Consider the following 13,260-nt stretch of genomic DNA (forward strand, 5'->3'; position numbering starts at 1 on the left):
AGAAGAAGAGAGGAGGGGAAAAAGGGGAGGAGAGAGGAGAGGAGGGAGACAAGAGGAGAAGAGAGGAGGGGAGAGGAGGGGAGGGGAAAGGAGAGGGGGAGAGAAGAGAGGAGAGGGGAGGAGAGGAAAGGAGAGGAAAAGAAAGGGGAGGGGAGAAGAGGAGAAGAGAAGAGAGGAGAGGAGAGGAGGAGAGAGTAGAGGAGGAGAGAAGAGAAGAGAGGAGAGAAGGGCGGAGGAGAGAAGAGGAAGGGAGGGGAGAGGAGAGGAGGAGAGGGGAGAGGAGAGGATACAAGCTATATACAAAGTACACATGGTGATTTGGGGAGAAGAACTAACAATTGAGAAGATAAGGAAAGGTTTCTTATCTCCTTGAACTGAAGGTGCAAATACTAGGAGTTGCTTTTAGGGGAGGTGGGGAAGGAGAGCATTCCAGTCATGGAGGAAAACCAGGGCAAAGTCAAGGAGGGAGATGAAGATGTATGTGAGGAAGCCACAAGCCAGAGAGGGTCTGGAGACCCCTAGAGAGTAGCGTCCTTTAGCACGCCTTGCTCCTTCTTCTGCCAACACCTCCCCTGCTTTCTTGCAGTGGGTGGTTCTCAGCTCCATTCACAGCCATCTGCCCGCCTCCCTCCCAGCCCAGCTGGGCACCTGTCTTCCAAGGGCTGAACCAGGGATTTTGTTCCAGCTTTTACCTGGGCATGGGTCCACAGCTGGCATATTATCAGTGCCAGGCTCTGTTGCCCTCTCTCATTCACAAAGCCAGGAAGAAAGACAGACAGATGGCAGCAGCTCCCCCTCCTCAGAACACCCCTGCCAAGTGAATCGGGAGGGGAATTGGTATTTTTCTGACTTCTTTGTGTGGATACTGAATGCAGTTATTTTCCCAGGCTTTCTCCAGGTGTTTTCTGTTTAAGCTCTATGCTCAGGATCTGGAGGCCTCTGTGAGCATCAGGGTGGGCAGGTGGGCAGATGTGTTGTCTGGGTGACTGTGGAGGCCTGCGGACACTCATGTGTCCACAAAACACGGGCAGACATGACAAAACCTGGATGAAAATTGGTGATACCATACAAAGTCCTTGAGAGCAGGGATTATTACACTTTTCTTTGTATCCCCATCATCGAGCATAAGTAAGCAATTAATTAATAGATGCTTATGAGTCAGATTATGCAATGTGTATGCATGTTCTATGCACATATGTACACAGTGAGAACACAAACGGAAGTGTGGGAGTTTCCAAGCACCACCAATTAATGTAATCACTGAAGGCACAGACACTTTAATTGAATCAGTCAATCGACAGAACAAGTTAGGTATTAAAGCTTTTTCCTAAAACCTCATCCCAATGTATAGAAAGTGCTTAATGAATATGAAAGTGTCATAAGACTTTTACATTTATCACCATCAGGATGAAAACTAGCATTTATACAGCACCTTCAGGTTGGCAAAGCCCCATATATAATGACTCATTGGATCTTCACCACTATCCTATTATTATTATCTTCATTTTACAGATGAGGAAACTGAGGAAGATGTGCTAAGTGACTTGCGTAGGATCACACAACAACTGTCTGAGAAAGGATTCAAACTCAGATCTTCCTAATTCCAAGTCCCACCAATGAGTTGCCTTTTGGCTGTTGGATGAAGAGCACATAATGCCACATAGGAAACATTGTGTGATTGGGTGAGAGGTTCAAATTCCACCTCTGCAGTTGCAGATGAAATAACTGGTATGGTGCCTCAGAAAAGCAGTGAAATCCATCTAGCTGTGGAAGAGCTTCTTCTTGGTGGTGGTGGTGCTGGTCCTTCAGTCTTGAAGAAGACCAATGACATCATAAGTTGGATTTAGGTGAAGCAGAGTTGAGTCCATTGGCTTCACTCTGTCCTCCAGAATCATCAAAGTCCAGCAGCAGGACAAGGGTCAAGATGACTGGCCATGACCCAAGATACAATGGGTAGAAGAGCTGTTGTTTGTCAGGGAGGTGATGCCATAACATGAAAGTGAATTGGATTTAAGTGAGGGAGGGCTGTACAGTCACCAGCCTCCTTTTCTCCTACAGAGTCATCTGGGTCCAGTGGTGAGATATAGACCAGGACAATTGGAGGTGTCCCTGGATGCAGTGGGAAACCTTGGCCTTTTTAAGCTAAGGTCTTTAACAGCTCTCAGTTTTACTGAGGCAACACCCATTCAGTGATTAAGGCTAGGTGGGTGGAAGAGCTACTCTGGGAGCTAAGGACTCTAAGAAGGAATTGTTCTTTGTAGGGAGGAGTTCTCCCTTCCATTCCCCTCTCCTTCCCTCCCTCCCCTCTCTTCCCATACCCTCCAATCCCCTTCTCTCCCCTCCCTTTCAATTCTTTCCCATCTCCTCTCCTCTTATTCCCCTCCCCTCCAATTCCCCTCCCAGCCCATCCCATAATACCATTTGTGTTCTCTACCCCTGGACCTCATCGCCTTAGTAATGTAAGTTGGTGCCCTCTCTCTCCATGGATTTTGGGTGTATTTGTGAGAGTACACCCCAGACTTATCAGGTGAGTGATTTTCCACCAACTATGCCACCTTAATAAATTCCTTTTATAACAGCTAATTAAGTCTGACTGACTAATTAGTAACAGGAAGCACACTGTGGGAGTCTGTGAGCAATAGCACTAGAAATGTAGCCCCTCACAATTACTCCTAGAACTCTGTAAACAGCTGCTCTCTGGCAATGTTAACCTCAAATGCTTAGCACAGTGCTGGCACATAGTGGATGCTTTATGAATGTCAGCTATTATTATTAAATATGCACACGCTTTCAAAAAGCAGCATGGAGTACTGGGTAGGGAGCCAGATTGGCACCAGGAAGATCTCAGTTCAAATCCCACCTTTGACACACACTAGTTGTGTGACTTCTCAGTACACTTAAATCCAATTCACTTGCAAGTCAATGATGTCATTGGTCATCTTCAAAAATGAAGCACAAAGAAGAAGAAAAAGTTGCAGAGAATGTGATGACCTACATTAGTAGAAGGAGTTTCCTCACCTGGGAATCCCTTATACCAACAAAATCATAGACCCAGACCCTCATCTTATCTTTTTCTGTATCCTAGCTTATCTTGTTGCTATGACACATGGTGCATAACATTCTCTGAAGAATGGAAAATGAATATCATGCATGCCCAGGGCAATAGGGAGGCTCCTGGTGGGTGTGAGTGGGCTGTGACTTTGAACCTTTGAAGAATAAGAAGATTAAAAGATGGCATCAGAGAGGTGGAGGGAGAGAAGATAAGCTGGTCTTTATGGCAGGGATGGGGGGAGGTAGCAGGTGGGCAGCAGGTGGGAATGCTCCATAAGTATCTTTGAGATATCAGGAGAAAATAAAGAAAGAAGATCTTCTGAGTGAACTTATGGGAGGACCTGGCAAAGGTCTCATTGGATGAATGGGCAGGCCTGGATGGGTTGCAGGTGATATAGCTGAAGGGAACTCCCAAAGGGATGAGGTATCAGATCCATTTGAACACACCTGTGCCATCTTCTACTGTAGGAGAGGGAGAAGGACCAGAGGGATTTCAGTGGTGCATGAACTCTTGGCTAAACAAGCTCTCTACCAAGGCAGGACAGCCCCTTCCCTGAAACTTAGACTCTGAGAGAGCCTTGTCCAGGGTCACACAGCCAGGGGGCTCCAAAGATGGGATTTGAACCCAGGTCTTCCTGAGTCCAGATCTCTGTCTACTACACCACTGGTGTCTAACTCCAATAGAAATGAGGGCCATTAAACTATGCATGAGGATTCCCATGGGCTTAATATTGACATAGAAAACCTCATATTAACCTTATCTGGGTTCTACTGTATTTTTATATATTTTGTTAGATATTTCCCAATTGCTTTCTAAACTAGTTCTCACCAGGAGCCTGTAGCCTGGTGTTTGACTCTTCCTACCATCTTATTGTATCTCACATCTCATTATAATTATTTCATATCATATCGTATCATATCAATTATAAATCTATAACTAGAAGAGATATCAGGGACTATCTTGTACAACCCCCTTATTTTACTAATGAGGAAACCAAGAGTCCAACAACACACAGGTAGCCACTTTCAGAGGCAAGATTGGAACCCAGGTCATCTGATGTAGAGTCAAGGCTCTGTTTCCATCTATGGAAGCAGCATGGTATAGTGGATAGAGTGTTGAAGTTGGCATCTGGAAGACCATCTTCACTTCTGTTTCTTAAACTTACTTCATATGAAATTAACCCTGGTCAGGTCACTGCACCCATCTCCCAGACTTATTGTGAAGACATACATACATACATACATGCATACACATAGAGATACACACATGGACATATACATGCACATATTGTGAAGTACATATACACACACACACTGTGAAGACATATTAAGTACACATATATATGTATGCATGTAAATATGTATGTATATGTGTGTCTATATACTACATATGATAAAAATACCCATATCATTCTATATATGCAAATTATATATATACAATTTTATATATGTGAATACATACTACACAATTATGTATGAGAAATACTGAGAAAATGTTAAAGTTTCTTATAAATGGTAGTAATGTACGTCCTAGAGGATATGAGAACTGCAGTTTCCTTATCTGTAAATTGGAGAGAATACCATTTATTTTATTAACCTCTCACAGTTACAGTATTGTTATTACTTTGTAAACATTTAAGTAATATAGAAAAGAGAAAGGACATGATCATCATAATTAATATTATAATTTTAGAATAGATATGCCTTGTGTGATGCAGTGAAAAGAGCTATGGACTTGGCTGAAATAATCTGGGTTCAAATCCTGACTTGTCTTCTGCCTGTGTGACCTTGGGTAGATTTCTTTAACTCACTGGACCTCCGTTTTCTCACCTGTGAGATGAAGATCTCAACCCACATGTGTAAACATCAAAGTAGGTGAGAGTCTATAGGAGAGTAAGGAAAAACTAAACCCTGATTATCAGACCCTGTCATATCCAATAAGGGACATGATGATTTGGATTCTATCTAACAAATACTGCTACCTAATTCTTAGGGCCAGGGGTCCTTGGCAGGTAATGGACACATTGAAAACCAACCCCATTTCCCAGAAAGGTTCCAGATGCAAGTGATTAAAAAGGGTTAGAACTAGTCCTCTTTCCCACAGGTGAGTTTGATATCAAACCCACCCAAAGACAGTATTACAAATCCTGATCCTTGACTTTTTGATATCAGCCCCCATCTCCTGCATCTAAATAGACACACCTGTTCTAACCAACAGCAGAGGTCAAGAAGACTGAGGTCACACTCATTCAAAGAAGCCACCTCGGTTTTATTGTGTATAAATCACTGTCCAAACCCCAGCACCTCTTACAAAATAAATCCTCAGGCTTGTCAGAATCCATTGGGAAATTTTTCGGTGGCATCGCCTGCAGACAGGCAGATGCAGAGCCCCTTGTGTATTTCTCTTCGAAAAGCTGAACAGCAGGAGAAGCTCTCCAGGAACTCAAGACTCTGGATGCTGGAAAGAAAATTCAGGTGTGAGTAGAGCTCTCTGATATCTAAAGCAAGAAATTATGGAATAAGATGTCCATTAAATTTGTAGCTTTCTTCAACACATGGCTCAGGTGTCACTTTCTTCAGACCTCCACTTGTGAGTGCTTTCCCCACCCATGAAATTACCCTGCATTTATTCTGCCATATTCTGCAGTCGCTTTGCTGTATACACATTGTTTTCCTCTATTAGACTGTAAGCTCCCTGAGGGCAAGGAGTTTTTGTTTTTATCTTTGTACTCCAGCACAATATGTGACCCATCGAAAGAACTAAATAAATGAGGAAGGAAGGAAAGAAGGAAGGAAGGAAGAAAGGAAGGAAGGAGGGCAGGGAGGGAGACCATATTGCCCAAAAGAGCCATGGGAGGCAGTGTGGGTGCAGGGGAAAGAGCTTGGATTTGGACTCCAGGGCTCTGGGTTCTGTGAAAAGGGGATAAAGGAAGTCAAGGAGAACCATTCACCTGTTTCAAAATTGAATGGGAGCCACAGAAAGAGTGACCATCTCAGTTTAGATACATAATGCCACTGAGTTAGATGAGGGGAAGGACACAGTTTTTCATCTCTCACCTTTATATCTGGCACTGGGCATATGCTAATGATAGCCAAAGTCATCTCTGGGGGAAATCAATTGGTCACTCAAATGTTGGCTGGGCAAATCTCCAACTCCTTTCTGCTGATTGATTCCCTCATCATTCAAGAACTTACCTCCTTTGGGAAGCTTTCCCTGAAGATTCCAGTCACCTGTCCACTTGCTGACCCTCCCCCATGATACTTTCTGTGCTGTGAGAATTGTAGTGACTGAATGAACCACACTGATTCCATCTTGTCACTCAATTCTGGATCTAGCCGAGTTATTTTTCTGTTCAATTGTGCATCTAGTCCAATTTCTGTCTTGTGAGAAAACTTTATTCAATTATGAGAATTGTGAGAAAAATCTTATTTCATTATTTGAACCTACACTTGCATGTCTGAAAAGCTGGACCATCCCAATCTGGTGCTTAGAAACCATTAACTAAGGATCTGGGTTATGCTGACCAGAAATCCCATCAGATCCAAAGATTCATGCAAGGAGTTTTCTCACAATTGTACATTTCAAGCTACACATATGTCTTATCTGAAAAGTGGCCCCATACTGGTCAATGGGTTACCATTTCCTTGTTCCCTTGATTGAATACAGACATTTGGAGTGTGTGTGGGGAGGAGAGGACACCTCTTTTTCTGATTTCAGGAAATTGCATCTGTTTGCTCCCTCCTTCCCAGCTCATGAAGCCCCTAATATTTCCTCCAATTAGAATCAGATTACCTAATCTTGAATCCTGGTTTATATCCTGTTAATTGCTTTCTTTTAATATATAAAAACCTGCTTCCCTGTATTCAGCGTTCAGGACCAAGCTGAGGGGCCTGGTCCCGATTTGTTATGCAATTTGCATGCACAGCTTAACGAATAGATATGCTCAAACCTTTGTTTCCTCAATTATTTCAGATTTCACCTAACACCCATTTGATTATTAGTGGTTGAAAACCAGGATCATCTGATCCAATCCCTTCATGTTATGGATGAGTAAACTGAGACCGAAGAATTCGCCAATGCCCACACATGCTTAAGTAGTAAGTGGAATTATAATATCATAGATAAGTAACCTCAAAAGTAACCTCAGAAGCCATTCAGTCAAACCTGCCCATTTTTCAGAAAGAAAACGGAGGCTTGGAAAGGTATAGTGATTTGCCCAAGTTAATACAGCTTGTAAGTAACAGACAGAGAATTTGAATTCAGCTCTTGGGACTATGAGTTCAGTGCTGCGGGTTGAGAGTTCTTTCTGTTATACCACAAATCAGAAAGACCTGGGTTTGAATCCCACCATAGGATATTTTCATAGCTGTAAGATGGGCATGTGACTTCACCTTGCTCCTTAGTTTCTTCTTCTGTAAAATGGGGACAATAATCCTTTCAATGTCTACTTCACAGCCCGGTGAGAAGCAGGTTTGGTAAAATTGAAAAGCAATATAGAAATTGGCATAATTGCCATCATGGGGTCTTCTACATAGATCTGTATGGAAGAGACCTCCAAGGTCATCTGGTCCTACATCCTCATTTTACAGAACAGGAAAGTAAGGACCAGACAGTTTTAGCAATTTGCCTGAGCACTCACTCAGGTAGCAAAGGACAGAACCAAGATTCAAACAGGGGTCCACTGAGACCATCTTCACTGCTCTTCCCCTGAGTCATCCTGCCTCTCATGTGTCTCACCCTTAGGAGTCAGGAGACCATGTTTCTAGATCTCACACCTGGCTATATCACCTTGGCCAAGTCCCTTCCCTTTTCTGGGCCTCAGTTCCTCCACTGTAAAAAAAATAAAGTTGATGGTCTATGACAATCTTTTATTTCTAAGAGAACATGAAGAATTTGATTTTTTACTGTCATCACGGTTGTGTCTCATGGGTTCTGCCCCAGCTTCTACTCTCTCTTACAGCTAGAAAAAAATGCCTTATCTATACCCATCCACACCTTACAAATTGGAATTGAGTGTCAATTGCTATCTTTATACCCATAAAGCCAGGTCAGCAAGAAGCCAAGGTGGGAGAAGGACACAGATTATGTCTGCCTCTCATTCTCTCCATCCCAGAATGGGAAGGTAAAATCGACATGTGTTGGTTTCTATGTCTGGGTCTATGTCTATATCTGTCTGTATACATGTGCAAGCAAGGCCAGCATGATGAGGAGATAGTCACCTAGATGGTCCAATTGGGCAGAACCGAGGAGATGCCTCCAAGTCAAAAATACCTTCCCACCCTATCCCCATCGCCTTGAAGCGCCCAAGGAAGACACCAACCAAACTCCATTTCCACCATGCAGTGAGTGGTTCTGTCTGGCCATCTATTTCGAAGCTCTGCTTAGGACAGACCAGTCCCAGCTCTGGGTACAAGGGGAGGAAGACAGGAAGAAGCTGCCATTTTGGATTTGTTCTCTGCAGCCTGAAGGTATTGGGGAGGCCCAAGATCTTGTTTTAAAATGCAAACATGCCTGGAGGGGTAATATAGACAATTATTTCAGAGTAAGCAGTTAGTGACTTATCAGACTCATAGAATGTCTGAGCCCAAGGGGAATTTAAAAAAAATTGTTTTGGTCTATAATCTGTGATGTCATCTATGTAGGGATTTCCTATAGAAAAAACTCCCTCTGCTATGGCAGATCCACAGATTTTCTTCAGTTAGGGAAAATGGAGAGGTTAACAGATTTGTCTAGGATCAACTGACCAGTAGGATTCAGAGACAGGACTTGACCTCAGGTCTTCTGATTACTGATGTTGGTTCTTTATCCACTGTGTCAGACTGAATCTCAGAAGGGACCTTAGAATGGGTAATATCAGAGCTAGGAGAAGGGCCTTAGAACAGGGATGTCAGAGCTGGGAGGGGCCTTAGAACAGGGAATGTCAGGGCTGTGAGGGGCCTTAGAACAAGGGATATCAAGGCTGGGAGGAGCCTTAGAACAAGGGAAGTCAGAGCTAGGAGGGGCCTTAGAACAAGGGATGTCAGAGCTGGGAGGGGCCTTAGAACAGGGAATGTCAGGGCTGGGAGGGGCCTTAGAACAGGGGATGTCCAGTAGTTGGGAGAAGCCTTAGAACTAAAGATGTCAGAGCTTGAAGAGTCTTCAGGGCACTGGCTCTGGAGTTAGGAGTGGTGGGATCAAATCCTGCCTATGACACTGCCTGTGTGACCTTGGGCAAATTCTAAATTTCTCTGGTTCTCAGTTTCCTCACCTGTAAAATTAGTAAATGATCTGTAAAATCTAAATCTGTAATCCTCATCAAATTTTCCCACTACAGATGTGAGCAAACTTAGGGCCAGAGAAGTTAGGGTCTTCCCTAAGGTCCATAGGTATTAAGAGCAGAGTTGGGTGGTGGTGGTGGTTACGTATTTATGAGCCAATAATACATCTGCTTTGGACATGTTTGCCATATGGAAATAAAGTCACATTGTCCATTTCCAGGCCTAGCCCAGGGAAATGAAACATAGGAATAGTTTTTAATTCATTCGGGTAATTCATTAGGATAATTACCCTCAAAGGCCTGGCTTTTACAAACAGGTGGGGGGGGGGACCAACACAAGATGTCAACCTAGTCTCCAAGGAAACACTGGTCCCTCCCGGGCCATGCCATCTCTCCATGGCCGTCGAAGCGGCTCCCTCCCTAACTCCTGGGAGCGTCATCATGTAAATGAAACTCTGATCATTACTGGTAATTGAGAGCAGGAAAAAGGCTTCTGTGGAGACACATTCATTCATTTGGACATGGCTTGTCTTCGTTCGCCACAGAGGAGGCAAGGAGGCTTTGGAAGGGGCTAACTTGGCTTTTTCATGAAGGAGAGGAGCTAACCGCCCTTCCAGGCAAGGAGGCTCTTGCCCAGCTGGGGGGATATTGACGGGTGGGGGCCCAGGCCTCTGGGCATCTGACTTCACTTGGTCACAGCTCCACTTCCTGGAGTTCAGAGGGAAAAGACTGCATAGCCACACAGGATTCTAGAACTCAACTTGAAATTCCTCCCAGGCTAATTTAGATGCCATGGATCATAATTCAGATGGAACTATTAATTTGGACAAAAGAGGTTTAGGAATAGCCTTTAAAGGCACTCTCAGGTCCTCAAAGGAAAGGACACCTCATTCTGTTTCTGACTCGGCCATTAACGCAGCTGGGTGTTACCGAACTTTCCCTCTCTGGGACTCCATTTCATCCTAAAATCAGATTTCAGGTACACACGGGATTGGGATCTTCGAACCTAGTTCGCTATGATGTGTCCTCCCAACTGTGGGGGGAAGCCTGGCTCAGTGCGGGGAGGGAGCAAGAGAAGAAGTGATTATTTCCCTTGACCTCCAAGAGGCTGGGCGGGAGAACAAGAATGGGAATGGACAATAGTCTAACCTGTAGAACCATTTCCCTCTCTAATGTCTGTCCCCTGAGAGGCATCAAGCAGCTTTGGTCCTCCCCACTCCAGGTTCCTGGCAGTGATACCCTAGAATATGCTAGGAGCAAGGTTAATTCCAGGCAAGACCACAAAATAGGAATCACTCTTGTCTTCCCACGAGAAGCAGCAAGCTGCAGTTAAACCAAGCCTTGGCAGGACCTTGGCAGGACTTGATTTGAGCAAGTCATTAAAACTATTGAGTCTTAGTTTCCTCACCTGTAAAATGCCTGGAAATTATTCCTTGTCCTGCCTCCCTCACAGGGTCTGGGGGACAACATGAATGTAAATGTAAGTAGGTGTTCTGTAGATTGTAAAGGTCTGCTCACAATGGTGAGGGAGGAGCTTATTATCACAGTCCCACCATCATACTTTCTCTACCTCCAAGAATCCAGAGCTCTCTTGCCACCTCCTCCCAGCCCAACTGTCCTCCCTTCTTCTACTCCATGGACCCAGCCTGGAGGCAGGACCAATATTCTTCTAACCTCTTTCTCTTCCTCTTCCCCACCATTAAAACTAACCTGTCCATTGTCCTCTAAGGGCCCTGCCCCACTGTGAGAAGGCAATAAATGTTAAAAAGGTTAATCAGAAAAACCAATCAGTGATGATGTGTCCTTCTTTTCCTGGTACTACCGCTCCTTAAAATACCCATGCATCCAAAAGGTCCTTAATAATGCCAGCCTCAGGCACTGTGATGGTGGTTTGAAAATGGGGATGATGGAGAGGATAATTCTTCCTCCCTTTAATCACAGCAGGAACATGGCTAGATGTGTGACCCAACCAAGGATATAACCCCACCCTTTTATGGATGAGTAAGTCTAAAGAACAGACTGGGGTAGCAACCCACTCAAAGTCTTTCACACACCATAAGGTCTTCAAGATGAAAAGGACCTTACAGGTCACTGAATCCAACTCAGATCTAATCTGGGTATAGCCAAAGATATCTAAGAAAAAGGAGGAAAGAGAGGAAAGATTTGTTTATGCCTTACGTCCTGAAAAGATGTTGCCAGGCTTCTGTGGCACTCCAAGGTGAATATTTGATACCTAAGTTTTTCAGGCCATAGGAAGGTGCATGGGTGTGAAGGAAAATACCTTGGGCCAGAAGGGATGAAATTTGTTTTTCTCAGTTTCGGAGCTGGAAGCATCAGATAGGACAATTTCAGCTCCATATGAAGATGTCTTTCCTACAGACATTGAGTTTCCCATTACTAAAGTCTTCCAATAAAGGGCAGATGACCATTTGGGGGAAATGCTGAGGGGAAGATGCTCAGAGAGGAATTCTGGTGTTGTGGAAAGAGCACTAGATTTGGAGTAACAGGACCTGAGTTCAAATCCCATCTCTTGAGACTAAATACCTGTGTGACCCTAGGTAAGTCCCAACCTCTCTGGGCCTCTATTTCCCCATCTATGAAATGAAGGTGTAGAACGAGATGACCTCTGAGGTCTTTTCCAGCTCCAGATCTAGGATCCTGCAAGTCTGGCTTTCAGGTCTGTGATACTCATGGGACTTTAGTGTATGAGTTAGTATTTATAAAGCACTTCACAAACTTGAAAGCCCTATATAGATGATATTATTATCATAACGCCTGCTTATGAAGTTATTTTTAAATGAATTTTACCTAGCCAAAAACTTTTTGACAAGTTATGGATGAGACTAAACTATCTTAAATAGGAAAACTCTAAAAACATTTATCTCAAGAGAAAAATGTTGACGGTGCAAATGAAATTCAACGGCACCATTTGGGTTTCTACAAGACCAAGAGAGAAGCATTGCTTCTCTGAACCCCCTTTTCCGAGGCTGGCGTTGGTGCCTTTTACCTGCGCCATTCCCTACTTCTGGAGATATTTCTTCATGATGCTCTCCACCTCATCTTGCCTCTCAGCATCCATCGATGTTCCATATCGGGATCTCCTATCACTCTCCTCATCTCGTTTTAGGGATCCTGGGCGGCTCTTGATGCTGTCCGCGCTTCTGTATGACATCGCAGAGCTCGAAGATGATGAAGAGTCAGATAGGTGGCCTGTGTCCTCCTTGGGTTCCAAGTTTTCCCGGAAGGCACTGCTACTTCCTGAGAACAGATAATCTGAAGAAGTCTCGCTCTTATTCATACTGGTCCCAGGCTTCAGGTCATCTCCTCTGTCCCTCCTGGCTCTCATGGGAGAGTTGGATTTTCGGATGGCTGGGACATAGTCATCAAAACTCACTCTGGGTTTCTGTTCATATCTCGGCAGCTTCCAAGCCAGAGAATCGGGTTCCAAAGGCTCATTCAGCAGGTTGGAGAACCTTCGGTTCTGAAAGACCAGGGATTCTTTTCCCAGGTCTGGGTCCTCTACTTCCTCTAGGGGTGCATCAATGCATGGCCTCCGAATGCGCAACTTAGACTGGGCAAACTTCCCCAGGCTGTCTCCCACTGGTGAGCTCAGCCTCCTGCTGAAACTGCCTTCTGTGGTCTCAGACGCTAAGAGGGAATCACAAGACCTATACATTGATTTTGGAGGAGCAGGCAAAGAAAGGGAAGTGTCAGATTTGTCGGAGGAGAGACACTTGAGGCTGGTGGACCTCAGCAGCCCAGATCGTGGACTCTCTGCCTCAGTTTCCAGAGATGACTTTTCTGGGAGTCTCACTGTCTCCAAAGACCTCCGCAGAGAAGATGCGCCAGTGGTCTGATAGATGGGTAAGGTGGGCCAGTCTTCTGCTCCTAATGCATCCTGCTCTTTCTCTGACTGTTTTCTCCGGAATCCTTCAATAAATTCAGAAAGGGC

The 13,260-nt window shown here is 44.4% G+C and overlaps 1 protein-coding gene across 1 annotated transcript in view; it reads right to left on the minus strand.

Annotated features, from left to right (window-relative positions):
* Positions 1-5,299: 5,299 nt before the first annotated feature.
* Positions 5,300-13,260, minus strand: part of MYO18B (myosin XVIIIB) — a 361,792-nt gene continuing 353,831 nt past the window's right edge. The window contains exons 43-44 of the mRNA XM_036737706.1: positions 12,316-13,260; positions 5,300-5,509 (exon numbers count right to left, since the gene is read on the minus strand). The exon at positions 12,316-13,260 is cut by the window's right edge and continues 247 nt beyond it. Coding sequence (XP_036593601.1) covers positions 12,328-13,260 — 933 coding nt within the window. The 3' untranslated portion in view covers positions 5,300-5,509; positions 12,316-12,327. The remainder of the gene's footprint in view (positions 5,510-12,315) is intronic.

This window comes from Trichosurus vulpecula, chromosome 1 (assembly GCF_011100635.1).
Source record: "Trichosurus vulpecula isolate mTriVul1 chromosome 1, mTriVul1.pri, whole genome shotgun sequence".
NCBI classification, from domain to species: Eukaryota; Metazoa; Chordata; class Mammalia; order Diprotodontia; family Phalangeridae; genus Trichosurus; species Trichosurus vulpecula.